This window comes from Artibeus jamaicensis, unplaced genomic scaffold (genome assembly GCF_021234435.1).
Source record: "Artibeus jamaicensis isolate MK-2021 breed Jamaican fruit bat unplaced genomic scaffold, CSHL_Jam_final contig_1998, whole genome shotgun sequence".
NCBI lineage: Eukaryota > Metazoa > Chordata > Mammalia > Chiroptera > Phyllostomidae > Artibeus > Artibeus jamaicensis.
In genome coordinates this window covers 12701728-12729632 of record NW_026521407.1, presented here as the reverse complement: position 1 = coordinate 12729632, position 27905 = coordinate 12701728, and the positions used below count along the sequence as shown (strand labels likewise).

Below are 27905 nucleotides of genomic sequence, written 5' to 3'. Positions count from 1 at the left end.
GCAGAGAGAAAAAAATCAAAAGACTAGGGAAAAAGTCAGCAACATTCAAATTTAAAATACAGTTGTGAGATGCTGAGGTGCAGCAGAATGAAAAATGAACCTCAGCAGTAAGGACAGCTGTAGAGGGAAGATGAAGAGCACACGGGCTTTGAGCGAAGCAGACCCAGGTTTAAATAAGAACTCCTCCTCCACAGTTGTTTCATTTCTCGTTCACCGTTCTTTCAAACAACATGAGTTGAGCAGCATTTCCTTTTCCGGTTTCCAGGCTTCTGATACCCTTTCCAACCTCTCGTCAGAATGTGAACTATTCTCTATCAAAATGTCATATAGTGTAATTGAAACGTATTTATAGAAGTGATTTAACATTCCAAGGCAAGTAGGGTTTTTAAATGCCTTTCTTCTGAAGTTTTATATTACCTGTGTCCTCAGAGTCTCATTTTCAAAATTTCACTGACTAGACAGATGAACTACTAGGAGACTATTTTGTGTGTTCTCAGGGGAGACTGAGGGAAGGCCTACTTCATCTTAAAGAAAGGACCCATTTCTGTACCTTCTCTGATCCACAGAATGCCTTGAATCAGGACAGTGATAAAAGATTATATAATCTTTTGATCAAAGATTATATAAATCTTGAGGATACTATTTTTTAATATACTGACCATTCTGTGTGTACATACAATTAATGTTACTATTTACTTCTAATTTCAGCCATGATAGGTGTTTATTCCCCTTTTATTGATTAAAAAATAGTCTGTGAGTGGTTTTTAAAAAATCATGATTTTTGCATTTTTTTTAAATTCATAAAAAGGCGTTCATATTATATGTAATCTTTTGGGATTTTTCACTTATATTGCCTATGTTGTGTGTTGCTGAAAATTATTTATTTTGACCGTTGTATATTCCATTGGGTAATTATTCATCTACTCTCCCACCGATAGACATTTTGAGTGTTGTTATATTTTTTCCTATTTTGAACAAATACGAGCATTTCTTAATGTAAGGTAGCTGAGCACACAGTGAGGAGTCGAAGGGTTTGATGAAAGGAACAACACAGAAGAGGGACAAAGTAAGTAACAGTGGTTGGGCAAAGAAGCAAGCTGACCCTTAGTTTTGATAAGTTAACTTAGTTTTGTCTAGTGCCAGAACTGAGCAAAGTCTCACTACTAGCGTGCCGGTGGCCTGCCAGGCCAGGCTACCCCTCCCCCCAGGTGGCAGGCAAAGAGTTAGTGTTGACCAATTACATCTGTAATGATGAGGTTGAGTATTAATTACACCGGTTCGAAGGCTACTCTGATGGCTGAAGGAATTATGCTGTCCCCAAAGGGCTGCTAGTCTTAATGTAACTGCAGAGCAGCCCAGCTGACTATGAAAACCTAAGTATGCTTTTGACGTCTGCTAGTTTTAGTACAGTGTGTTTTTAATATGAGAGTCCTAAGGTCCCAGAGAGCGTGTAAGCCCACACTTCAAAATTGACTGTAATTGTATTTTATTTTATTTTTTTAATTTTTACAGATTTTATTCATTTATTTTTAGAGAGAGGGAAGGAAGGGAAAGAAACATCATTGTGTGGTTGCCTCTTGTGCATGCCCCCCACTGGCAACCTGGCCCACAGCCCAGGCATGTGCCTTGACTGGGAATGGGACCGGCAACCCCTTGGTTTTCGGAATGGCACTCAAGCCACTGAGCTACACCAGCCAGGGCAATCTGATTGTATTTGAGCCAAACTGACAATATAGGCTGGGGAGCAACATCTCAGATGCTCTGGAGAATAACAGTTTTGCAGTTTCTTTTTTGCGTTTGAAATTCCAAATTTTACTGTAATTTTAAAAGTAAATGATTCTCTTTGGAAATAATAATTAGTAGATTTATTTCTTAGATAGTTCTGGACAGTAATCACCAATGTCATTAAGTTCAGGGAAAGGTATCCCTATTATCTCTAAATCAAAGGGTTTATTTGTGATATGTGGAAATCTGAACAGATACGATGAATCATATATTTTGAAAGAGGTTAGAATACAAATAATAGCCTTGAGAAAGAGTTTTTGGTTTATGGTATGTTTATCAGGAGGACAGAAGGGAAGTTCTGAAAACAGATTAGACATTTAATGGCGTTCTCCCTGTTGAGTATCCGGAGTTGAAATGAGTGAAGGGACAACACCAAGAACTGGGGAGCTTTAGACCTTCAAAGGCATTCTGTTCATTGCTGTCTTTTTTTAAATTTGAGATTTAAACTGATTTTTATTTAATCCTGGACTTTCTCCAGTGAAAAAGACCTGGACATGTTTCTTAAAGAGAACCACCTCTAACTCGAAAGTCATGATATGTCCAGTATTCTCACCAAAGAGAGATGAGAATTTCCAGAAAATAACATTAAATGTATGATCAGTAACAAACCATATGCAGAACATTGGCTCATTGTCAGGTTGCCAGGGTCTTGTTAGAAGACAAAGTCTCCAATTTTACCACACAAGAAAGTTTCCATAACTCAATCATTGAACTTGGGGGATGGGGCTGGCTGAAGGCAGGGACTTTTTACCAGACACAGAATGTTCCACACTCTTCTTTGCTGTCTCCTGTTTCTGAGTTAATGTAGTGTTTGACCTCAGAGTCAGACTTGCCTGTGGCAACAGAGATCATTTTAACCAGTGAGTAATTAATGTTTGAATCTTAATACCATTTCTTGTTCATGACTCTGTAACAAGTGGTCAGAATGAGCTGTATTGGCCTGGACTTTTTCTTCTACAGAAAGAACATCTGTCCTTTCATTTTAAAATGTGTAAAATGGTGCTTGTACTTCATTGCCTTTGACTTTGATCATTGTAAAGTAATCAGGAGAAGTTACAGGAGTGTGGAGCACAAATATTTGTATTAACTGAAAAAGGATACATAGGTTTTAAGATCCCAGATGCTGAGATTCAGTTATACACACTGATTTTATCTTCTGTAAGTTAGGTAGTGTTAAAAGAGACAACAACCCTGGCTGGTGTGGCTCAGTGGATTGAATGCTGGCCTGAGAACCAAAGGGTCACGGGCTCCATTCCCAGTCAGGGCACAGGCCTGGGTTGCGGGCCAGGTCCCTGGTGGGGGGCACACACACATTGATGTTTCTCTCCCTCTCTCTCTCCCTCCCTTCTCCCTCTAAAACTAATATTTTTTTTTAATTAAAAAAAGCCCCAAAATTTTTTTAAAAGAGAGAGACAACAGGCTTAATGGAGTCACTGGTACTAAGTCCACAATACCAAACTGAGACTTAATACCTAACTTAATTACAGTTTCAACCTCTCCCAGGAGTGGAATCTTAAACCTGTCAATCTGTAATTACTTGGTCAGCAGTAGAGAGATACCCTGCCTGATGGACCCCTACCATCCCTCAGAGGAAGGTGACTTTGTCCGAAACTAGCCACTTTTTGGCTAGTAACTTCCTTGTTCTGTCCTGCCTGTAAAAGACTCCATTTTATACAGCTTTTCAAAGCCCCTTTCTTTTAAAAAAAAAAAAAACCGCCCTGGCTGGCATAGCTCAGTGGATTGAGCGCGGGCCTGCGAACCATGCGATCGCAGTTCAATTCCCAGTCAGGGCACATGCCTGGGTTGCAGGCCAGTTCCCAGTGGGGGACACATGAGAGGCAACCACACATTGATGTTTCTCTCCCTCTCTTTCTCCTTTCCTTCCCCTTTCTCTGAAAATAAATAAATAAAATATTTTTTTAAAAACCCTATTCGAGGATGTTTATTGATTTTTAGAGAGAGAGGAAGGGGAAGACAAAGAAACAGAGAGAGGCGTCAATGTGACAGAAACACTGATCACTTGCCTCTTGTATGTGCTCTCAACAGGTATTGAACCCGAAACCTAAGTATGTACCTTGACTGGGAATCGAACCCACAACCTTTTGGTGTATGGGATGATGCTCCAATTAAATGAGCCACCCAGCCAGGGCCAGAGCTCCTTTCTCTCTGCTGCATGGGATGCTGTCTGACCCATGAATTGTAAAATAAAGCCAATAAGATCTTTAAAATTTACCGAAGTTGAATTTTGTTTTATTTTGTTGAAAACTCTTTCCTTTTCATATCCTCTTCATGTTGTTTATTTTATCTTCTTTTTTGAGTTTAACTCATATATTTTTGTTACTAATATTGGGAGACAACATAGTTAAAGGTTAAAGAGGAAATCTAAAGTTAGACTGTTAATGTGAGAAATCGACATTGTATTGGGTTGGCCAAAAAGTCTGTTTAGATTTCTCTATAAAATAAAAGACACATTTTTCATTTTCTTTTTTGTTTGCTTGTTTGTTTTTACATTTTTCATTTTCACCAATAACTTTATTGATTTGGACATTTTGAGTATGTCAGCTACCTCCCAATGTGGTATAATGTTGATCATTCTCAATGTCTTGGTTTGATCACCATCAACTACCCTGTCATGGAACATTGTCCCGTGGAACATTGTCCAGCACATGGAACATTGTGCTGGAATCTCCAGCACAAAACTTCATAAACCACTTCCGATACATTTGATCAGTCACAGCACCTTCTCCACACACTGCACAAATCTTTTTTTCTTTTTTTTGCATTGCAGTTGAGTTTTTATGTTTCTTGACATGGTAAAGTGCCCTGGCTGTTGTGGCTCAATGGTTTGAGTGTTGGCCTGCAGACTGAGAGGTTGCTGGTTCAGTTCCTGGTCAGGGCACATGCCTGGGTTGAGGACAAGGTCCCCAGCTGGTAGCCTGTGAGAGACAACCAATTGATGTTTCTCTCATACATCGATGTTTCTCCCCCTCTCTCTCTCCCTCCTTTCCCCTCTCTCTGAAAATAAAGAAAAGAAAAAATAAAGCATAATATGCTGAAAATGTTGTATATTTTCTTCCATCATCAATATTAAAATGGCTACACAAAAATTCACCAATTTTGGTAAGTTTTTTTATGCACATTGACATGACAGCTGTCACAGTACAATCTAACAGAATTGTTTCAAATGAAGTTAAAGAGAACTAACTGCTACTAGAGCCACCTTACAGAAAAAAAAACAAATGAACTTTTTGGTCAACCTAACATTAGGAGGTTACTATTAACTATAATTAGAGCATTTCTGTAGAATGATGAAAACTAAAACTCAGTTGTATTGGATTGCATAGAATTCTTGAGGAGAGGAAAAGGCAGGCCCAGGTCATGCACATTTTAAGTGTTTGGTAAATAATTGTTGGCTCCATGAATTTGTTCATTCATTATTAGTAGAGACCTCTTTGTATTTTAGGCTGAAGGAAAACTGGTAAGCTAGAGATGGGAAATAGAAATGAATAAAAGGAAGAATGTGGGTTGGAAATCAGCATTTCGTGAGCGTACACCGTTCAAGGGGTAGAGAAGAGGGCCAGTGGGGAGCACTATAGAAAGCAGTGAAGTAACGGATTGAAGCTGAAAATCTGGACAACGGTGTCAGTTTCAAATGGCTGCTTTGCGAATGTAATAGGGAGTCAGCACGAACGCTTTCTGTCCACTCTCCTCTCATTCACAAGTGTATGCACCTGGCGCAGCTGAAAGTCCTTACTATGGGTGTTGCTTTGAGAAACCTACTGGTTTTTTTATTGTGGGTTTATATGTATCTTTTTCTTTTATCACCCTACTAGATTACTGTATTTTGTCATATATAATGTGTACTTTTTGCCCAGATTTTTGAGGGAATACTAAGGGTGAGCATTATACATGGGAAGCACTAATTCTATATCTGTATAAAGGTTTTTAATTCTTTTATTTATGTGTTAAAAGTGTAACTCTAGAAGCAGTAACAATATCCATATGCAAAATAATACCCTGGAATATGGTACTTGGTTTTGTTTCTAAATATAAACAAACAAAAAAATTGAATTAAAAAGTTAAAGATTTTTTTCCCTGGAAGTTTAGGCCAAAAATGTAGGTGCATATTATACATGGGAATGCATTATACATGGCAAAATATGGTAAGTTCTTTGTTGGCAGAAATCATGACTTTTTTTTCTGATCTACTTTATTTAGTGATTTTCTGCCTAAGTAATGTTTGCAATAATTGTATTGTTCTTAGATGACATTGAATTCCAATCAATACTCTCACTTTTATCCACTCATCATTATACCACTTTGAATGAGCTAAACGCCAATAAGCTTCCATGCCATATTACCTTAAATTTAAAATTCTGCAAACTGTTCTTTATTCTTGACCTTTAGGTCTGTTGAGTCCCTGTCGCTGATTTTGTTCCTATAATTCACTGGGTCTTTAAACTAGCCACGGATTGATTTGCCACCTATAAATCTTCTGCCAATCTGTCACTTTCAAGAGCTGAAATCAGTTGATTTTTAACAGATTTTGTTTTGGCAGCCAATCACTTTTACTTTGTTCTTATAGACCACTCCTTTAGTGGTGGCCTCATTCATTAGCATAAATGCCTGCTTGTCTCCTACTGCTCAAGTCTAAATTCTGAAATGAGGTTTTGTTTTCGAAAGCTTCCCTTTAATGATAGTATATTTCAAAGAATAGTTGCTAATTATAAGGAGGTGTTACCTTCATTCTGACTCTTACAGAAAACAATTTCAGATGTTCAAAAGCAAGGACAATTGCACATTCTTTTTTTTTTTTTTTGAAAGGTGCCTGTAATAGAAGTATGTTTTGAGGCAGTAACAGTATACCTCCTGTTTCTAGGTAGAGCAGTGGTCTTCCTTCTACACAGCCGCTAAGGAAGGTGTCATGTGTTCATAATACGACTTAGCACACAGTGGACTAATTTGAGTACAAAAGAGGTTTTAATAATTTGAAAGGGGCACAGATGTGAATGCAGTGCAAGACGTTTTAATTCTAAATCCTGAGGTTGAATCACAATGTATTTTAAATGGTGCCAAAGACCATCAACCCAAACTTGTATGAATGAGAAAGCCTTAGATTGTTTATGTGTTGCATAATTTTTATTCTGAATTTATTTACTGTGGTACTCTCTCCCAAGATCCTGAGATATAAAGGAACTTGGTTTGGGTGGGCTACCACACTTCAGATCCAAATGCAAGTAGAATATTTTTTCTTAAACTATCAGCTTCAAAGATTCACATTCTCTATTCAATTAAATGGGAAAATTTATAACACTTTCATTCAAGTCACAGAGGACTACTGAATCTCATTATTACTAAGGTTAAATATAAGTTGATTTGCAGTTATCACCAGTTCACTTCCTTGTCATATTTTTCAGTTAATTAGATACCAATTTGTTTCTCTTTCTATCTCTTTTCTTTCTCTAATCTCTGAAGGCCACTGCAGGGTGGCCTTTGGCATCTCAAGAAAGATTCTGTGATAAAACTCTCCCCTCCCTCCCGTCCTGAGCATTCTACCTTAGGAGGAAAGAGTTTCATCTGGAGGGCGACCTATCAGTGTAGAATCAGGCCAGGAGTCTGAGATCCATTCTGAGTCACCATGAGTAGGACTTGACTACTGGTTGGGCCCCAGGGAAACTGGTGGTTAAATAGTGTGAGAATCTTTATCAGACAGGAAATGACAACTCATTAAAATACTAACCGTTAAGCCTGTTTAGATCACTGCCTTGGGGGTAGGGAGGAAATTGTAACTCTATAATGTTTGACTAAAGTATGACATTTCTGAAAACAAAGAATTATTTATAAGACTGTTATCAAGAAAGAAAAGTTCTGGTCCATCTCGTTTCTGAATTTCTGTCACACTGCCATTGCTTCTTTTGTGCAAATGATGTAGTGGGAGTGCGATATGGAGAAGCTTTTATTTCATCCTTGAAAGCCTCTCCCAGTAGAGCGGTAAGTAGTATCTCATAGTGCAGTGCAGTCCCTGTAGCAGAAGAGTCAGTCTAGAAAAGACTGCTTTGTGTGTAGGGCTCTATTGCTGTGCTCCGGGGCCAAGTCTCAATTAATAGATTTCTCTGGAGTCAGGATAAATTCATTGTATTGATTTACATGCAGTAATCCCCACCCATTCAAGAAAATTCTAAAGATCCTGATATTCATTTAAAACGAAAGCTTTAACTGTGGGCACAGGGTTTCAGAGTCTCGAGGTTTGGCTTTCCAGATTCTTAAAGGCCTATTAGAAGGATGAGCAAAAAAGAGATAGCCAGCCCACATCTCTGTAGAAATATACATATTCTTCCCCTGATATAGTACCTAGCAACCCTGCAACGAGTTAAATAAGCCTTAAGATATTTTTTACCTTTTGCGAACAAAGTATAATATTTTGTACTCCTTGCAGTTTAGCTTCACGGTCTAAACCAGTGGTCATCTCTATCAGAGTGGAACTAAAATTATAGAACTTTATTTATATTTACTTTAATCTTTTTAATTTTATTCTTGTGTGTTTTTGTAATGTGTAATATTATTACAGTAGCACCCATGTATAAAATTTATTTGGCTGTTCATATGTGGAGAATGTAGCTTACCATCAGTGTGACGGACATTCCTTCCGTCTCCGTGCCAGGAGGTCATCGGCCGGGGATCACTGACAGGCTAGGGGACGAGTGTGGGCTTCACAGTACACAGGACAGTTACAGTGAGCATGTTGCAGTTTACCGAGTCTTTTCTCTACTCATTAATAAGATTAATAGTTTATAATTCCCAGTTTTACCGAAACTAATCCTCACAAACAAGTGGATTAAAGAGTTTTTTTGTAAAGAAACAGTAGAAGGAAGATAATACAAAGAATGTACTCTCCAGAAGCAGCAGGAAAAGTTGCAGCATGGTATTTCACCTTTTCCTAGTATGTGTCTATAGGAATCAGCCAAAATATTCAGAAATTACCAGTCTTAACACAGGACAAGTATATAATATGCCTTGAAATAGTAGTCACTGATGACAGCATGTAAGCCATCATAAGTAGCAATACTTTAAAGTAATTTTTAGAAGAGAAGAGGTAGGCGGAGATAAATGGTGATGGATGGAAGCTTGGAGTGGTGAACACACAGTGCACTATTTAGATGATGTATTACAGAATTCTACGCCTGAAACCTATATAATTTTATTAACCAATGTCACCCCGATAAATTCAATTAAAATCAATAAATACAATTAAAACTGTTTAAAGTAATAATTTTAAAAATCTTTATCTTTGTTTTATCCTTTTAATTTTGTTTTTGTGCATTTTATTGTTTGCATGAGTATTATATACGTACATCAAAAGTGTTTTTAGCCCTGGCCATTGTGGCTCAGTTGGTTGGAACATCATCCCCTAAATCGAAAGGTTCCTGTTCATTCCCGTCTGGACACGAGCCTGGGTTACAGGTTTAGTCTTCAGTCCTAGTGTGTGTGAGAGGCAGTTGATTGATGTATCTCTTGAGCAATGATGTTTCTCTCCTCTCTTTCCATCCCTTCCCTTCTCTCTAGAATCAATAACCATGATCTCGGGTGAGGATTTTTAAAAATATATTATGTTTTTAGACCATTGGTCTAGGCTCCTCTGCCCTTAAAAGCCACTATCAAAACTACTGGTCATGGCTGTGGCCTGTTAGCTCAGTTGGTTAGAGCATTGTTCTGATCTCCAAGGTTGTGGGTTTGATCTCTGGTCAGGTCACATATAAGAATCAACCAGTGCAGTGTGGTGATTATGGAGGTGGAGGACTGTATAGGAGAGATAAATAGTAATGGGAAAAATCCAATGAAAATACATTAAAAAACAAGAGAATGAACCAATGAATGCGTGAGTGGAACAAGTCAGTGTTTCTCTTTCTACCTCTTTCTCTCTAAAAATCAGTAAATTTTTTTAAAAAAATCATTGATAGTGCTCTGGCTGGCATAGCTCAGTGGATTGAGCACCGGCCTGTGAATAGGAGAGTCCCTGGTTCAATTTCCATTTGGGGCACATGCCTAGGTTGTAGGCCAGGTCCCTAGAGGGGGGCACGTGAGAGGCAACCACACACTGATGTTTCTATCCCTTTCTCCTTCCCTTCCCCTCTCTCTCAAAATAAATAAAACCTTAAAAAAATAAAATCATTGGTAGTGCTCTGGCTTGTGTGGCTCAGTGGGCTGAGCACTGGCCAGCAAACCCCTAAAGGTTGCTAATTCAATTCCTGGTCAGGGTACATGCCTGGGGTGCAGCCAGGTCCTTGGTTGGGGAAGTGCAGAGAGGCAGCTGAGCAGTGTATCTCTCACACAGCTATGTTTCTCTCCCTCTTTCTCCTTTCCCCTCTCTCTAAAAAAATAAGTGAATAAAAACCACTGGTAGTTTACTTTAAAAGGTTTACTTCAGAAGATCTCTATTATGCTTTCTGAATTATACCAGCCGTAGAATTGTTTAAATCCTTTTCCCTTTTTATATTACTCCTGACTTGAATCTTATTCTAAAAACATTTCCTCATATTTATAAGTTTTCAAAGATTTAACTAATCACACCCTATGAGACGATATAATTAATCATCAGAGGTATGTTAAATAAATCAGCCTCAAAGTACTTCACAAACAGTGAAACAAAGGTGAAAGACCACATGCCCCCACCTTCTGCTAAGAAAGATAAAGGTTCATTACTCCATGACCTTACTCGGAACCCACGACACTGTTTTCTGGAAAGCCAGTGTAACTTACATGATCACATTAATGCTAAGATCCTCAAAATAGTGGTTAAGAAGGGGAAAAAGCTTATATTAGACAAAAATTTTAATTCCCTTAGTTATTTGAACTGCTTAACCTTTATATAGGCCTTGTGTAAGTCTAAACAATAAAACAGATGCATTTTTTTAAAGTTCATGTTATTTCTATGTTATTAAGCACTGTGCTGCAGCTGTATGTTGGCACATAGTAACAAAAAACAACACACCTGGCTGGAAAAATTCAAACAGAATCATGATCAGGAAAATTTCAGGCCCTCTAATAGCAAGCCCTAGTTCAACGACTATCATCTCCGTGATGGAAAAGAGTGGATCACATGGTGTATGTCTCATGTCTGGGGAGCCCGGTTCAGGGTTACACAGTTTGAGAGGAGTCCTTTGAAAACAGGAGCAATAATGACCGATGAATTTTTGGAATGGGAGTGCGCTCCAGACTACCCAACACACGAAAATTTAAGCCTTGTGGAAACCTGGTGTGATCACACCCCCACTGTCCATGCAGCCTCCGCCGATGGCGGTGCTGCCTCTGGAAGGTTTTCTGGCCTTTGTGCTCACAGAGAATAATGCACACCTCTCACGGGCTGATACGGGCAGAATTCAAGACAGCTTTCTTCCCAGATAAGTGATTTCCAGAAGCAGAGTCACATCTGTATTAAAAACTATGAAAAAAAAAAAAAGATTTTGTTTGCATATGGGGCAGGGCCCTTGACAGAATTTTGCCAAGAAGTTGGTCTTGTGTCGGTTGTAACACATACTCAGGTGTGTCAGCAGGGCAAAACATTGTTCCCACGATACCGCTTTTGGCTCTGAATGGGTTTGGACTTCTGTGGGTTTGGTTTTTTTTTTTTCTTTTTACCCTGCTCTTTCATTTGCATTTTCTGAGGGGTTTTTGTCCCCCTTTATTACAATGGGTTATAAATGCTCAGAAGTTGCCATTAGAATAATTTGTTAGACATTTGGTTTTTAGTAAGTTATATCACCTGAAAAATGTGTATCAAAAATAAACTTCAAGATATTACATCCACACACACAAAAAAAGATAAAAGCTTTTTTACCCACCAAGTTGAAGGTCTACAGCAAGAAAAAGCACATGAGATCAATATCTGTGTTTCTTTTCTTTTTCTTTTTTCTTTTTTCATTTTCAGCTTTCTCCCCTAGAGAAAGTGGCTGTTTAGAAGTGGCTATTTAGAAGGCTAGTTTAAACATATTTAAGGTCTAACAGTCAACTGAAAAATAGTTCTGTTGTGTTTGTGACCCTCCTACTTTATATTCTTCTGTATCGCAAAACTGTAATACTTTTGAATTTAATCAGCACATGGAGGACTCCACCCACTAGGAATTCTCAACTCACTCTGGGTTGAGATGGGAGTTCCTTCCTAGCCAGGTACACAGGGTACTACTCTGAATTTAATGGCTTTAGATAATAGCATTTAAGCTATTTCCTAAGCCAACTATAAAAAAACAAAAAAACCTACTGGACCGTGATGCAGGTTATTCCTACAGCCTATATATATATATATATATTTAATCTTAAATGTCAGAATGGACACTCATCTGCTGTTTGACAGTAACTTGAAGGCGAGGCTGCAGGCTGGTGGTGCGGTTTCCCTTAAATGCCTGTTCGTAGCGATAGTCGTGGTTCCAGTTTTCGTCTGGTCCGTGACCGAAGTAGTTTTAGTGTTAATTCAGAAAACTAGCATAAGCCTGCTTTGTCAGAGCTGAGGCATCTGGCCTAAGCCATTGTTTGTAGAACTGGTGAAAAGAAAATGAGAACCTGAAATTTATGAGTATATAAAACAGATTAAGAAGATGTAGTAATTGTTTATATAAGACTTAATGTCTAAATTTCAAATATATTAACTTTAGATGTGTTGAGATTGTGTGTCAGTAGTGTTGATTACTGTTACTATAAAAAACTTTTAATTTCTCTATTTTCAACTATTTTCCTAGTCTCTTATGAGAAACCACAGCTCCCACCCCACCACCAAAAACCCCCCAAAGCGTGTAACACCACAGTACCTTGAAAAATTAATCTCAGCATTAGCCCAGGAGAATTCTTTGAAGGTTGCATATCTTGTGAATATATAATGGCATATATTCTCTGTCATCTAGAGTGGACTTCCAATGGCAAATCATTTTTCTTTTCAGATTATTTTGGAGGGAGTCTAGAATGACTGTTGCCAGTCCCTCCCTCATTCCCCTCAACAACAAAAACAAAAAGTTAGAACTTTCCTAGCCTTTAGATATTGGTTCTTAATTTTCTCTTTAAATAATTACTTGATCCTAGAGCCCAAGAAGGGTTTGAGGGGAACTGTCAGCCCGGCTTTTGTTCAGCTCCGTTTGGGAGGCAGAGGCTTAAGGCTGAACAGGACTGTGTTGGGACCCGGGTCCTGGCGGACGTTGGGAAAGGGGCTTTTCAGGTCATTTCTCGAACAGCCTAGCTGTTTAAATTAGCATACAGTCAGTGCAGCCTTTCTAAATAAGAATTTTTTTCATCTTTGAAAAAAAAATAGCATAGGTATTAAGTGTGAACGAGTCAATTTCTGAAGGAAAGTCCTTATTAATCTGCAGTCTTCAATGCCACTTTTTTCCATATTTCAGTAGAATTGTTTTTTTATATTAGTGTGATTTGTTTCGAGTGTAAATGGATGAGGTATTTGCATTCCCCTTTGCATTATGTAAAGAACTGCGCGAGGAAAATCCCTGGTGAAGAGAAAGTTTGTGGTGCTGCCCGTGCCCCTTTCTTGTCCGAACCAGAGGGGTGACCGCAGCACAGCTCAGACATGGCTCTGGGCACCGGGCTCTGGGTTTGGCCGCCTGACCGTCAGAGCCTGAGGCTGTGGGCTGGGAGACCTCGCCCTTCTCCACCTGGGTGTCTGTCGCTCGGGGCTCCTAGTCCAATTGGCACAGCCACAGCCTCTACTGCACACTACTATTTGGGGCTTTTTACATACCCTTCAGTTTTCATTCAAGATCAGCTTCACCCCACACTGCTCTCTCTCCTTCCAGTTCTTTTGCAGTGTATCTCTGTATCAACAGATTTAGTGTGGTCTTGTAAACTCTTTTGTTCTCAAATCAGTTCGTGTGTGTGCGCGCGTGCATGTGTGTTGAATCCCCGTAATGATTTTAAGTCTTTTGTGGACTTGGACTGTATCCCCGCCATAGCGCCAGTTAGTGCTGGACACAAAATAAGAACTTCATTAAGTGTTTGGTGGTCAGCAATTAAAATAACTAAAGAAAAGTATCTGGCAGGAGTTTTATATTTGTTAGCTTCTGGTAAATATAATAGCAAAAAAGTTCTCTCCCTCGACCCCTCTGCTTTTGATTACAGAAAGCAGCAACTGAATTGTTCTAGAAATGAGGTGAGGCTAATCTAGTTACTTAAAAGGAGAGCATTAGGCACATGTTGAAATGCCTTTTGCTGGCCCCAGAAAAGAGATTGGGTTTGTTTACCTTTTAGCCCTATTACGACAGATGGGAAAATATAGGGGTACTAAAGGGCACAGAAAATAGAGCTGTTTGGTTTTCTAAGTTGCTCCAAGTTACCATTTTAAAACGCCTGCAGGCATTTCTAAACCGGGAGTCCGGTAGCTCCAGTTGCCAAACCGGTTTAGCAGCGCTGCCTCCTCTGGTTCTGGGTGAGAGGGAGCTCCGAGTACCCAGACTTATCAGAGATCCCTATCCCGGTCTTCTGAGAACACGCTGTGTGGCAATGTGCTGTCGTTTCTGTGCACACCGCCTACCAGAAACCCCGAAGTGATTCCAGGGTCAGAGTTCCTTCTTTGTCCCTTTGTTAATCACTGACTTCTGACTGGTGGGAGGTGCCTTCCAGATTCGCTAATGCATTCTTTTTGGAGAGGGATGACGCACAGATTGTCCTAATAAGGACTTAGACTGAGAAAGTACCACCCCCTCTGAGAAGAAGGGACAAGTCAGAGAGAGGGCGGGCAGTTTCTTTTTCAACTGGGGATGACACAAGCATAAGTCATTTCCTTATTAATCGGTTCAAACCAGTTCTTACAGGAACTGCTGGTGATAAATGTGGGGCTTCTCAGAAGTCATTCATTTTATTCTTTGTACCACCCCAGTGTGCGTCCTCTGCGGACTCGCTCCACCACACCGGACTCTGCCAGGAGCAGGGCGCTGAGCTCCTGCCCTCTCCCGCACATGGTGGTGGGAGAGATGATTCTCCTTTACGGGGTCGTTAAAGGACGAATTTTTATCCACTAGACAGAGTTCACAAGATTTCGCCAGCTCAGCTAATAGTTTTACTTTTTTTTTCTCTTTCTACCAATCCCTGCTTTTTGAATCCAGGCGGTAAGTGGATTTTTCTTTAACATGTTTCCTTCTTCTCTTCCCAAATGTACCTTTTTCCTCGGGTTGTTGTCCCTGCTCCCAGTGCTGTTCCCGGCATAGGTCCGTCTCTCCAGAAGCCATTCCAGGAGTACCTGGAGGCCCAGCGGCAGAAGCTTCACCACAGAGGCGAGATGGGCACACCACAGGTGAGACTTGCTCTGTTTGCTCCCCCTCCCCACCCCCGAGTTTTAGACTGAAATCACATTCTCGGCACTCACAGCATTTTTAGACAAATAGGCTGAGGTCTGTGTGCCAGTCAGTCTTCCCGGACAGAAGCTGTGGCTCTGTTCCCTCTGTTTACTGGGAAATCTGTCTTTGAATCAGAAAATATAACTTCTGTTTTGTACATCTTCTCCCCAAAACAAGGGTAGGGCTAATGGAAAATAATAGACCTGTTACGCGGAGGGAGTTACTGCCTTGGTCTTAAGTGATTTATTTGGAAATCGACTTCATTAATGTACTAAAATGTTGAGATTTATAGCATAACAAAGTATTGGACTTACCCAGGTCACTCGAACATCTCCCTTCATTTTTGAACTATTTTTCTTTTAGAGATGGGAAAACAATTATTTTTAATAAACCAAGGCTCTTAATATAGCTGAACATAAAAAACTTTAACTTACACCAAGCCTGCCTTTTCTGTAATCAGTTCTGTGACAAAAGGAACCGGCTCGAAGAGGATGAGTAAGCAGTAAGCGAAATGGGAAGCTCTGGGCAGCGCAGTTGGGGTTGTTTGTGTGTGCTTTTGATGGCCTTGTACTCTCCGGGTGGCCCTTTGCTGCCCTCAGTTGAACAAGCTTGACTTCAGGAATAGATAAACATTTATATTTTAAAACCTGCTCCCCATACTGGAACAAGAATATATAACTATCTTGACACCATCCTGTAAAATAAGTGTCTATGTGGTGACTTGACATAGTAGAATTTAGTCAAAGGCTTTGTTCTTATGAAGTAAAAGACAAGAGATGACCTCACACTTGCCCCATTCTAAACTCTCTTGAGTTGACACAGACTTTATAGCCAACAAAGTGGAATTTTAATAACTGGATGTAAAAGGGCCTGAATATAGATTTCAGGGTAGGTACAGACATAAGACTTAGCTGCTTTAATTGTTTAAACTTTTATAGGTTATAGCTCCTGAGTTCACATCTTTTCCTTAAAACATTGTAGATGATCCCCTTAATACTACTGAAATGATTAAGCGTTTCTCGATCATTCTGTGTTTATTCTTGCAGGGAGAAAACTGGCTGTCCTGGGTGTTTGAGAAGTTGGTCGTGGTGATGGTTTGTTACTTCATCCTGTCTATCATTAACTCCATGGCACAAAGCTATGCCAAAAGAATCCAGCAGCGGTTGGACTCAGAGGAGAAAACTAAATAAGCAGAAAGAGTTTTTTAACAGCAGAAATTAGAATGGATGGGTCCTGCCTTACGTGGGAGGACTCCAGACCAGGAAAGAAAATTCCCCTTTCCATCCTGTTTCAGTTTAATTTTCTTTTTCCTGAAACCAGTTTAGTCCATATTTTGCACTGACATACTTTTCCTTTGTGTGTTAAGGTAAGGTATCCACCCTCAATTCAATTCAGATCGTATTTTATTAGGGTGGAATGTGATGTTCAGCAGCAAACTTGACAGAAACTGGCCTTTTATTTGTTACTTTGAAAAGGCCCACATCATATAATTAAAGAATTCCGGACACCACAAAAAAAGTTCCTAAGTATGTTAAATATGTCAGGTTTTTCAGGCTTGTCACAAATGACTGCTTTGTTTTTCTGAGTCATCAAAATGTATATAATTATTAGGTGGGATAACAGGGATAACAGTCTCGCATGTCTATCATGGTAAAATTTAACATGCCATCCCGGCCGGCCTGTCCTCTCCTACCTGCAAAAAAGGCCATTTTATGATGCATTGCACACCCTCTTGGGAAATTGAAATTTTGAGACAGTATAAGGAAAATCTGGTTGGTGTCTCTCCAATGAGCTGACGCCATTTTTTATTCTGTATATTTAGAATGAAGTCATAAAAAAAACTTTATAAAGACCTCTTTGATCATTCCAAAATTGTGTTTGTTTTCTTGAGCGTTTTGATTTTTCACTTCTTTTAGCTTCTACCAACTGAATGGCAGCCTTGCCAAACCCACCTATAACCATAATTTCTTAAGTGTCACTTACTCTCACGGAAAGGGACATCAGCAGGCATCTTGGTCAGGCCGGAGTCGGGCAGCCCAGCTGCACACTGCAGCAATGACTGGCAGCGTCCGGACTGGTGTGGAGAGGGTGTTTCTTGGTCTGTGGAAACAGGAGAGAGAGTAGTATACGAATAAACTGGCGAGAGGAAACACTCGTTTTTAAAAACCCACACTTTTCTCACGTGTTAATTTTAGCTTTTAGCTCAGCGTGTACTCTGGTTTTAAGAGAAATTTATATGTAACCTACTTTACTTGCCTTTTTCAGTTTTGTTCTGTGGTTTTTTTTTCTTTGTGATGTTTCTAGTTAACTTGGTCATTACGTTTTGCTTGGGAGGGAAATAAACAATTTCGCTTTTTCCCTTCAGGGAAGATTGGTACTGGCATTACGTGGGGAGTAGAATTGGGTGTACATCTCAACAGGCCAGAAGTGCCTGGTCGGTTTTGTCAAACCCCGCCCGAGTGTCTGCTTGTCGTGTCCACCGTCGTGACATCTCCATGCACGTACCACCTTGTCGGGTAGCTTATCAGACTGATGTTGACTGTTGACTCTCATGGCAACAGCAGTCGATGGGCTGTCCGACATTCTGGTATCTCTCATCTGACCATCCATACCAAATGTTCCCATTCCCACATGACCCGACCTCATGGCTTATGGTTTATGATTTCTGCAAAAACCCTGTCCTCTGTCTAGTGGCGCTTCGAATCTTTTATGTTGTGATATTGCAGCATAGGCAGGGGAATTTTACGGAAAATTGGGATGCTGTCCGTGACCACAGATAAATGAATAAAGTATAAGCAACCGGCCTTGTGGGTTTTGAAAAGGTTGTTCTTAATCTATTTTTCCACCCAGGGACTTTCTAGCAGTATGGTTGTTACCTTATTTAAATAGCAGTACCCAAACGCTTTATTTTAAATAGACTCACATTAAAAGCATAATTGTTTTAGATTTTGTAGGGGTCATGTAACTTTCTAAGTCAGCTTCTAACCTAATTGTATTTCATCTCTTTCACCTGCATTTTTATTTGGTGTTTGTCTAAAGAAAGGAAAGAGGAAAACAGGTTTGAATTGTATTATTTGCACTAAATCTTGGGGATTTTTTTTTTGGTAAATTTATTTCAGGGTAGGATATTAGAAAAAAATGTTTTAGTCTGAAGGTGTAAGTGATTAATACATTTGACTTAATGATGATGGTTTTTTCACTCTTTCAAATGAATTGGCTTTGAAAACAAGTGAAGAGCATCTCTCCTCCGTTCCTCCCCCGAGTGTACGTGCAGCACGCTCGGTGGTCCCACTGGACTGCAGCCGGAGTAGGAGGCCGCGGGCCCTGTGTTCTGGTGCCAGGTGTGTTCCTTTCTTGTGTCCACCAAAGTGGACGCAGACAACCACGTGATCCACCCCAAAGACATCCCTAGTTACTTCCAGCTCATGGGAGACCAGAAACTTTGTAAATGGATGGTTTGATATTACTGCAAATAAAAAAAGGGCCTGGGAATTTTGATTCCATCTCTACTTTGTTTAAGCCTCATTTTGTGCCTTAAATATCTGCAGAAGGTGCCTTTTATCACTTCTCAACTCAGTGGCTGTTGAGGAGTACAAGCCAATACAGTGCAAAAAATCAGTTCCCACACTTAGGTGCTGAGGAGCAGCTCCCTTAAGACTGCAGTTTGGAGTCCCGTGCATTGGTTTCCATATTCCCTGTGTGTATATCATACGGAGCCTGGGGCTTGTAGGAGGAGAGGAGGAGGAGATTTTCCTTTTGTTTATAATGGCCACTCTCCCCATTCTCTAGGAATCTGGAAAACAGTGCTGGGGTGAAGTTTCTGGAATACACTGGTTGGTTCTATGTCAGAGCAAGTGCTCCTGGACAGACAGGCTCAGCCCACGTTCCCAGTGTGCTCCGTACTGTCCGTGTAGCTTTAGTTGGGCAGCATGAGACCTGTCTGCTTTCACCCGTCCCTCAACACTGACTGGCTGAGAACAAGTAATGCATTAAGCCAAGGCCTGATTGCCTGCTTGTACCCTGGGGTGAATTGTGTTTTGACTGACCCATGTGTAAAGAGCTCATGGAGGTGCCCAGCATTTTAGCATCACATTGCCTTCCATGGATTTTTAAACCCACTTGCCTCCACATGTAGTCGTCTGTGGCAATGGTTCAGAGTCCTGCCTCTCACATTAGTGGCCTTGAGAAAGTTTTTTAACATAGCCTAGATTTCAGCTATGAAAACAGATACATATATGTGGATAGCCAGTTGTCTGAAGGATTAAATCAGATAAAATACTGCCACAAATGTTTGCATGTTCCCAACTTTTAGTTTATTAAGGGTGTTATTTGATCCACATGCAAGAATTATACAAAATTGGAACATTTATTCCCAAAATGTTCTTAAATGTTCTTGGTATATATGACCCTGTTTTGGAACAAATACAAATAAGCCCCTAACTAGCCTAGTTAAGATTACAAAGCAACAATACACAAATTTACAGTGAAATAATTGAAAATCACTTTTCTAACCTTCCCACCTTAAAATGTTGACAGCTTATTTATTATAAAGACAGTACTAAAAATTTGGAAGGTAGAGAAGGAAGGGGAAGAGGGACTGCTAGCTTTTAGTTCCTTGTTAAAATCTCCATCTAGATTCAGTGAGATTTGATGGGTGTGAATTGATTTTGAATTTTTTACTTAATGTAGTGACTTGCAAGATCTTCCTCAGTAGGCCTCAAAATTTCATTTCTGTTAAAAAAATTTATTCATTAATAATTATTCTCACAAAAAGTTAAAACCAACTATTCAGGAGTTCAGTTGCCATTTTCGAAAGCTAAGTAACATCCCATCTCTAACTTGGATTGGTCAGAGCTTCTCAGGCTTTCACAAAACATGAGAAATGAAATGTTGCACTGAAGTGTTTTGTCCCTTTATTGTCAAAGACAACAAGAAAGCACATAATGTACTTGAAGAGTCTAGAAACAGTTGAGTCATTTGTGTCTGGTAATCAAGGGCTTGAGTTCCTGTCCCTCCCTTCCCAGCAAGGCCGGGAGTTCACCTAAGGTAATGCTTTTTGCCTTGGGGGTGAGGCCTTGAATTGCAGCAGATAACCTACATGTATTTGCATATTTGACCAATAGTCATAAGAGTTTGTAACAAAAACCTGTGCTGAGCAGCTGCTTACTCATGGCCTTTAGAACCGCCTGGTGCTAAGATAGGCAGGTGCCAGCTGTTTGCTCATTCTTTGACCTACTGGCCTTGCAGTCACTGTGTGGGTGTTGATGCTACTAAGTTAAATGAAAAAAGTTTGATTTAGATGGCCATCACTCTCCACCCAAACACCCTGGATTCATTGGAAGATCTGAGATTCTAATTCTGTAGTTGGGAGAAGGGCCCAGATCATGGCCCAGAGAGAGTGAGTCAGTTGTAAGTGGCTGGCTGACTCTATGGGAACAGAAATGAGATGCAGTTCAGAGGGTTTGTCGTCAGCCAAATCCACAAATGTGCAGCCTTTTGAAACATTGGACATCTGTTCCTCTTAATTCAAAACAAACTTTAAAAAGCACAGAGTTGCTTGGCTCCTTGTTTCTTTGTGTCAGCAGCAGTGACCTCGCTGCGGTAGAAAGCCTGGATTCCCAGTCCTGGAACGTGGGACCGTGAGGACGCACCACGGAGCGCTGGGGCTGGGCTGCTCTGGGGAGGGAAGAGATGAGTTTACTATGCGAGTGTTTGGAAATCCCCTCGGGGCAGTCAGCCCAGGTGTTCCACCCGTGTGTTAACCATTCCCAAATGACTCAAAGGACGTGGAGGGAGTTTGGACTCGCTCCAGCGCTGTGTCTACTACAATGCGGTCTTTATCTGTGTTGGAGACCACAGTTCTTGATGGGCAGCCTTAGCCTGTTCTGGGCATCTGACTAAGGGACCACCAGGCCACCTACTGCAGCTGGCCGTCCTAGCTGGCTCTGGACTGAAAAGCCTTGTTCAAAGAGGCCTCTGCAGGCCACTTTGCTCTCCTCCAACTAATGCCAAATATGGCACTTCCCTGTGTCGCCATCTGTCCCTTTGGGGAACAGCACGAGCAGCTTTTACCTTCAGGTTACTTTTGACTGACTCAGCGGACAGTATTGCTTCATTGTGTCCCAGTTAGTTTCCTGTGGGGGAGGGTTTTCATGGAGTGAGGCACTTTGGGAGAGAGGCATGGCCCTCTCCCTGAAGCGGGGGATGACCGGTCTGGTCACCGTTGTCTCTGTTGGCTCCCCGCCGGGTTGTGGGAAACAGAGGCCCTCGGGCTCATAGCTCTTGGCAGCAGTGCCGAAGCCCCGTGCACCATGTCGCTAGGAACTGTGTTCTCAGCCTCTTTTCACCAGTTAAAATGATGGAAGCCCAAAATACTGAGAGGAGACCTTTCTCTGTTTCACTTTTTTAGTGCAGCTCACGGCCCCTTGAGAGTCACTTTCACTTGAACCATGTCCCAGCTAAACTTCTTAGAACAGCCAAACTTTCTCTCCCGAACCTCCCATTGTCTGGCCACCCTGGAGGCTCTTCAGACACCTCTGCTCTGTCCTGCCTATTGCACCAGCCCCTTCCCATCCCCGCGCCCCTTCCACAGTATTGGTTCACACCACCGCAACCAAGATTAGCTCCCAGGAACCTCTTCTGCCCTGTACCAGGAAGCAGCATGGACTGTGAACTTGACGACTGTTTGCTCAGTTTATACCAGGCATTGTTTTCAGTGCTGTTCCGTGTGCATTGTATTTAATCATTAAATCCTTATGGACAACCCCATGAGGAAATAAAGCAGAGGGGTTCAGTGATTTGCTGGAGGAAGTAATGAAGTAGCAGAGTTCGAATTCAAACTTAGGCATTCTGGCTCTTAGCCACTCAGCTCTGCGGGGAAGTCCAGGCATCTGCTCACTTGTTCTAGCTTGTGATCACAAGTAGGGTGCGGAGAAAGGGAGACGACAAAAAATCAAGGCCACCGTCTAAAAAGCTTTGCTGTTTAAACAGATGAGCAGCCTCTGTGCTTCTCTGTTCCAGGGGTGGGAAAGGCCAGCTCCTGTGTGGGCAGTTCCCAGAGTGGTGTTTGCTACAATTATGGTTACAGAGCAGTTTCTATTTGTACAGGCTTTTTTCCTTTTTCAAAGCACTTTCACATCTTTCTTTTAAAAATATTTTATTTATGTTCACAGAGAGGGGAAAAGAGGGAGAAAGAAAGGAAAAGAAGCCTCAATCCATTGCTTCATAGTTGCCCAACTGGGGACCTGACCTGCAACCCAGGTTGGCGCCCTGACCGGGAATTGAACCAGCAACCTGGGTCTTTTGTTTGCAGGCTGATGCCCAACCCAGTGAGCCAAGCCTGTCAGGGTGGCGCTTTCACATCTTGAATTTTCTTTGATCTTCATAATAACCTTATGGAATAGTTAGGTCCAATAGAGGCATTAGCCACACCAGGGGAAATTTTTTCTTTTTTTTAAGTTTACTGGTTTAAGATACTGGGAAGAGACCATGGTGTTGAGAAAGGATGTCCCTCCAGGAACAGCCTTCTCGGGGGCGTCTTGCATGGATGCAGAAAACTGTGTAGTGGGACTGCCTTACGGGTGCACCCCCCACCCTTGTTGGCACCAGGGACCAGTTTCTGCAAAGATGATTTTTTCCATGGACCTGGGGGTGGAGGGTGGTTTCGGAATGATTCAAGCTTATTACGTTCAATCTCATCTGCTGGGCGGCTGTGTTCCTAACAGGCCCATGCAGTACCAGTCAGAAACCTGGAGTTTGGGGACCCCTGCCCTCAGGAAAGAATGGAGAAGAGGGAGAGAATTGCTGAGGTTTCATGAGGATGTGGCCTTGGAACTGCCAGGTGGGGGTGGGGAGAGGGAAGGTCTTCTAATTAGTGAAAGCCCTGTGACGTGAGAGACTCTGGGAAGGCACACTGGGGAGCTCTGTGACAGGTGGGCAGAGGGCATGAGACCAGTGTGTCTTCCCTCTGTTACTCGGCATAACTCATAACCGTGCTGTTTTCTTGTGGCTGTTTCCCTGCTTGTGTGCGCAGGGCCTGGCACCGTGGGGCTCGCAGCCAGTGTTTGCTGAACGAATATTGCAATAGTTTGGGCGAAGCGGCAGAGGGGATGCAAAGGCAGGCAGGAGATGCCACCTACGTGGGGTCCAGGGTAGTCCTCAAAGCTAGAGTAAAGCAGGTGGAATGGAGGTGAAGAAGGAACGAGAGAACCCCGGAAAGACAGCAAGGCCTGTCGCTCACCGCGCCAGGAACAGAGGAGGAGGAGCAGCAAGTTTGAGGGAGAAAGACACCGCTGTGTTTGGAACATTCCGGGGGAAGCTACTGAGCAATAGAAGAATGGGGCGGACTGTGGGCCTGCACCTCAGGTTCCTGACTCCAAGGCTCCTAGCGAGCATGCTTTCCATTAGACCACTGTGTGACTTCTCCCTGTTAGAGAAGAACTAGACTTGTCTAGAGACTTCTCTAGAGTCGTCTCTCCTTTCCCATGAGGGATCATCTAAGCTTTGTTGTGCAGCTCTGTTCTGGAACAGGTGGCACTGTGACTGCATCTTGGCGCCAGAGGAAACCGCTTTAAATTTCCTCTCCCCTGGTGCATCCTGCTTCCTTAACCGGCGGCTCCTCCCTCCGAGAGCTGGGAGGATGGCAATTCCTGGATAGATTGTCTGTCTTTATAAGGAGAAAAGTTTGGCAGTGTGATTTCCTGTATGTTTCTGCTAGAGTCCAAGATTCCAGTAGGGCTAGCCTAGGCAGCAGGGGCAGCCACCTAAAACCCAATGTCGTAAGTAGTCCCAAGTAAGTACGAGGGCACCATCCCAACGGCCTTTGCCAAGCCAAAAGGCAGGATCACAGTTTTATTGCACCTTCTAGAGCATGTGGTCGAAGCGGCTTCCCATTTGGCTGCTTGGTGCTGGGGTTGTTTACATGCTTCAGGAAATGAGTTATCCTTACTGAAGTTGGCTGGATAGGACTTCAGAATAAATGACATATGACCACAATTACACCACTCACCAGGAGAACCGGGGTTCAGAAAAAGATTTACTTTGTGCAATAATCCTTTGGTGGAAAAGAGAGGTGCAGAACTTGAGTATTCCGCTCCCAGGTGGACACACAGTTGGCGAAGCCTGGGAGAGCTGGGCTGTCGCTCTTCCTGGCTCTCTGATGGAACCACGCTGGTCTGATGAGAGCCTATGTGGGGGGTGGCTTTGCACGGTTTGTGGGGACATGGGAAGCTGAAAAGGGTGCTTTTAGAAAAGTAGAGTTATCAAAGAATTTTTCAGAATGCCTGCATTTTCTTCAGAGGTAAAGACTCAATATAAAGCATATCCCTGGTCTCTGCAAGGAGGAAGTAAAACGTTCTTTCACGTGCAGAAACTCTGACTTTACACACTGCTTTTCAGGCTGCACGCATGCATGTATGGTACATGTAGCAGGCAGTGTCCACTTGAAGACTACAGTGAGGTGATAGGGATCACCAAGTTAGTCTTTAATTTCTCCCCTCTCTGCCCTTGAACGAACCTGAAGCATCCTGTGCTTCCTGCACCTATTTTGGTAATAGTTTGTAGAACAATGCTGCTTATTACTTCCGCCTCTTGTTACTGCCTTTGATTCATTTGACTTCTTCCTCCGTTCTTCAGACTGTCTCCAGGTGTTAGCATCCTTTAAAAATCATTTGAGTTATCTTTAAAGGCTTTGTTTAAAAAAAAATGCAAGCAAAAGAAATGCACAATATAAAAGAGTAAATCCCCTGAGAAAGACACTCCCTGCAAAGAATTTGTTCTGAAATCTGGTGTATCCTGTCAGTCCTGCTCAGAAATGCTCTGTGCTCCCTCTTCTTGGTCTTAGGGAACTGGCAGTGGGGGTGTGGGGCATGGGGACACAGCAGGCAGGCAGGGCCACTGGGGCATGTGTGCCGCCTGGGTCTTCAGGTCAGTGATAGACGGCTCCATCCCTGTCCTTACCGGACAAAATGAAACATCAGCATGTAGACAGACCCATTGTTTTTCCAGACAGCATTCATTGGCCATTTCCGTCTGCTTTGTCCACTGTGGGCACATGTAGTGCCGGGAACCGCGGGAGACAGGGTGGCTGCCCTTTGGAAGGCGTGGCGTTCCCGAGCAAGGAGTTTGGATTGTAGGTAAGACTTTCAAAAACAAAGGCAATTCTTCATCCTCTTAATATATTGTTTGAATTTATCTTTTCTTAAAGGGCTTTTAATTATAGAAGATAGCTTCAGAGACAAAATAATTAGAATTATATTTCTGTTTCCAAGCCCTTAGTTTCAGCTAATGGCTGTGAGACCTGTAGCCAGCAGGGGAGCTTTAACGAGCTTCCCTGTGAGCCTTCGGTGTTTCAGCTTTACATCTCTCCCACTGGTTTTTAGACATTGACCTTCATCTGTTCAGGGAATAGGGAGTCTGTGCCGTGAGCCAGGCATATGCTCTGCAGGAAAGAACGTATGAAATGGTGAACAGAAGGCCAGGGCCGGGTTGGGTTCATTTTTAAAATCTCCCTGTCCTAGCACAGTGTTTTTCCTTGCAGGTGTTCAAAGGATGTTTGTTGAATTAAACTCACATCCTGCCTCTTTCATACTGTTCGCACGAGCCAAGCTCAAGCAGAGGCCTATTTTTTCAAAAAGGAAGCGCCTGTCTTTTGCGTGTGTCGTGGTTCTTGCCGTCACGTGTCTGTGATCTCTCTCACCCAGCGAGGACAAGCGTGCTGGACTTGTTTCTGTGCTTCCCGGGACTTTGGTCCTGAAATGTCGCATACCCTGCTCAGTAGAAATATAATGCAAGCCATATATCTAATTTGAAAAATTTTAGAAGCTACATTTTAAAATCTAAAAAGAAGCGGGTGTTCCAATTTGAATAATTCATTTAACCCAGTATGTTCAAAGTATCATTTTCAATGATTAAAATATTAAATTTTGCATTATTTTATTCATATTATCTTCAAAACCCCATGTATATTTTACACTTAAACAGCACTAGCCCTGTGTGGCTAATGGCTGCCTCTCTGCACAGCATGGGTATATTATAATCTTTGAATTTTTGTGTACTCACCATGTAAATTATTAAATTCAAATAGGACAAGAGAGCTGGAAAAGTGTCCACCTTCCTGGCTGCATCAAGAGCAAAGGAGTTAAACTTAGATAAAATGGAATTACTTGCTCAGTGACATGTAATTTAGCTTACTGTTCCTTTTAAAAATTATTTTATTTATTGATTTTAGGGAGAGAGAGAAAGAGAAACATTCATTTGTTGTTCCACTTATTTATGCATTCATTGGTTGATTCTTGTATGTGCCCTGACAGGGGGATCGAACCTGCAGCCTTGGCTTATCAGGATGACACTCTCTAACCAACTGAGATACCTGGCCAGTGCTTATTGTTTCTTTTTAAACTATGCTTGTAAGCTTTTAGATTTTTCATCATTAGGGAGGTCCGTAATTCAAAAACCTTAGCTTCTGCTTTGGGAAATGCTGCTAAGCTGTTGCTGCCTTGGGGGCACCACCAGTTCCGGAGACACTCCTTTGTGTTTCTTCCTGCTGCGCTGGCCCCCAGGGTCCAAAGATCAGCTCTTCTGTCCTTCCCCTGCTTTCCCTTGAACGCCACATCTTTGCCAGCACTGACCCCACACTGTGTTCCCCGGAAACTTGAAATATTTACATCATTTATCTTAACTTCGTATGCAAGCGTTCCAGCTGGTGGAAATGGAATTCCATTTATCTATAAGGCTGACACTGTAATGTCTGAATACAGGAGAAGGAAATTATTTAGTTAAAAATGTAAAGTCCGCTTGTTTTAGCTCACATTCCTAAAACCCATAGGAAACAATGGGATCGATAAGATAAGCAAATATCTCTTAGATAACTGGTTAGCTGCTGAAAATGGCAAGGTAGTGGGGTAAAGCTATGTTTGGTGGGTAGGTGGAAGAAGAAGAAAGGGTTGACTGCCAAACCTTGGGTTCATGGGGAGAGAATCGTGGGAGAGGAACATACGGAGCATGTTTTTAAAACTTTTGGACAGGAATTCAAGTGTGATAAACATGGTGGTCGGCAGAAGAATCTCTGGTATGTGCAGTGAGGAGTCCATCTGCAGAGCCAGTGAGATGTTTGGGAAGAACTGAAAGCCCAGCCTAGAGCTCCCAGTTCAGGGTTCTTTCCCAGGTGCCTCACTACTCACTGCCTGGAGGGGGACATCTTGCCTCTGTGGGGTGACTGTCCGGGGAAACAGTGCTCCCGTCTGCAGGAGAGGAGCTACATAGTCAGATCTTCTAGGTTGGGACACCCAGGAAGCTGTGGTTCTGATGTTGTCCTGGCTGATGGGTCATTTTGTGCACACGAAGTGAAGTACATTTCCCCTGCCACCCCTTAGCTTGAAGTTTGGGATCAGCTTCTTTGTGTTAATTGTTCAGTTAAAATCCCAGCTCTAGCAACAAAAAAAATTATATTATTCCAATAGACAAGAAAAAATATTTCCATGTAAATGTTTAAAACAACTTTGCAAATATTTAGGTATCCACATGTATCAAATACTGCAGCTGTGGATCGTAAAAAGGGTCAGTTCACAGAAGTGAGTGGATCCAGAGTTCTGTCTAATTGGGGTTCACTTTTAACGTTCGCCTGTTGTTGATTCCGTGAGTTTCCAAATTAGAAATATGCTTGTTCCCATGGTACCTCAGGGTACCTTTCTTAAATACAGAATGATTTCAATTTACAATTTTCTTTGAGCTAAACTTTTAGTAAGTTTTCTTAGAATCAGCTTAACCCGTGGCAAGATCATTTGGTTTCAGGTCTTT

General features: G+C 41.7%; 1 protein-coding gene and 1 long non-coding RNA gene across 5 annotated transcripts in view; one reads left to right on the top strand and one right to left on the bottom strand.

The window, feature by feature from the left end:
* VMP1 (vacuole membrane protein 1) overlaps nucleotides 1-18619 on the top strand; it is a 112534-nt gene extending 93915 nt beyond the window's left edge. For all 3 annotated transcript variants that reach the window (XM_053655110.1, XM_037163576.2, XM_053655115.1), the window contains 2 exons: nucleotides 14965-15067; nucleotides 16157-18619. In XM_053655110.1, coding sequence (XP_053511085.1) covers nucleotides 14965-15067; nucleotides 16157-16300 — 247 coding nt within the window. In that variant the 3' untranslated portion in view covers nucleotides 16301-18619. The remainder of the gene's footprint in view (nucleotides 1-14964; nucleotides 15068-16156) is intronic.
* LOC128625833 (uncharacterized) lies at nucleotides 9080-13036 on the bottom strand. Of its 2 annotated transcripts, none has more exons than XR_008389665.1 (3): nucleotides 12585-13036; nucleotides 11625-11719; nucleotides 9080-9344 (listed from the first exon to the last, which is right to left on the bottom strand). It is a non-coding gene; the product is annotated as an uncharacterized LOC128625833 (long non-coding RNA). The 2 variants fall into 2 exon arrangements; XR_008389664.1 differs by lacking the exon at nucleotides 9080-9344 and adding an exon at nucleotides 10610-11224.
* Nucleotides 18620-27905: the final 9286 nt, after the last annotated feature.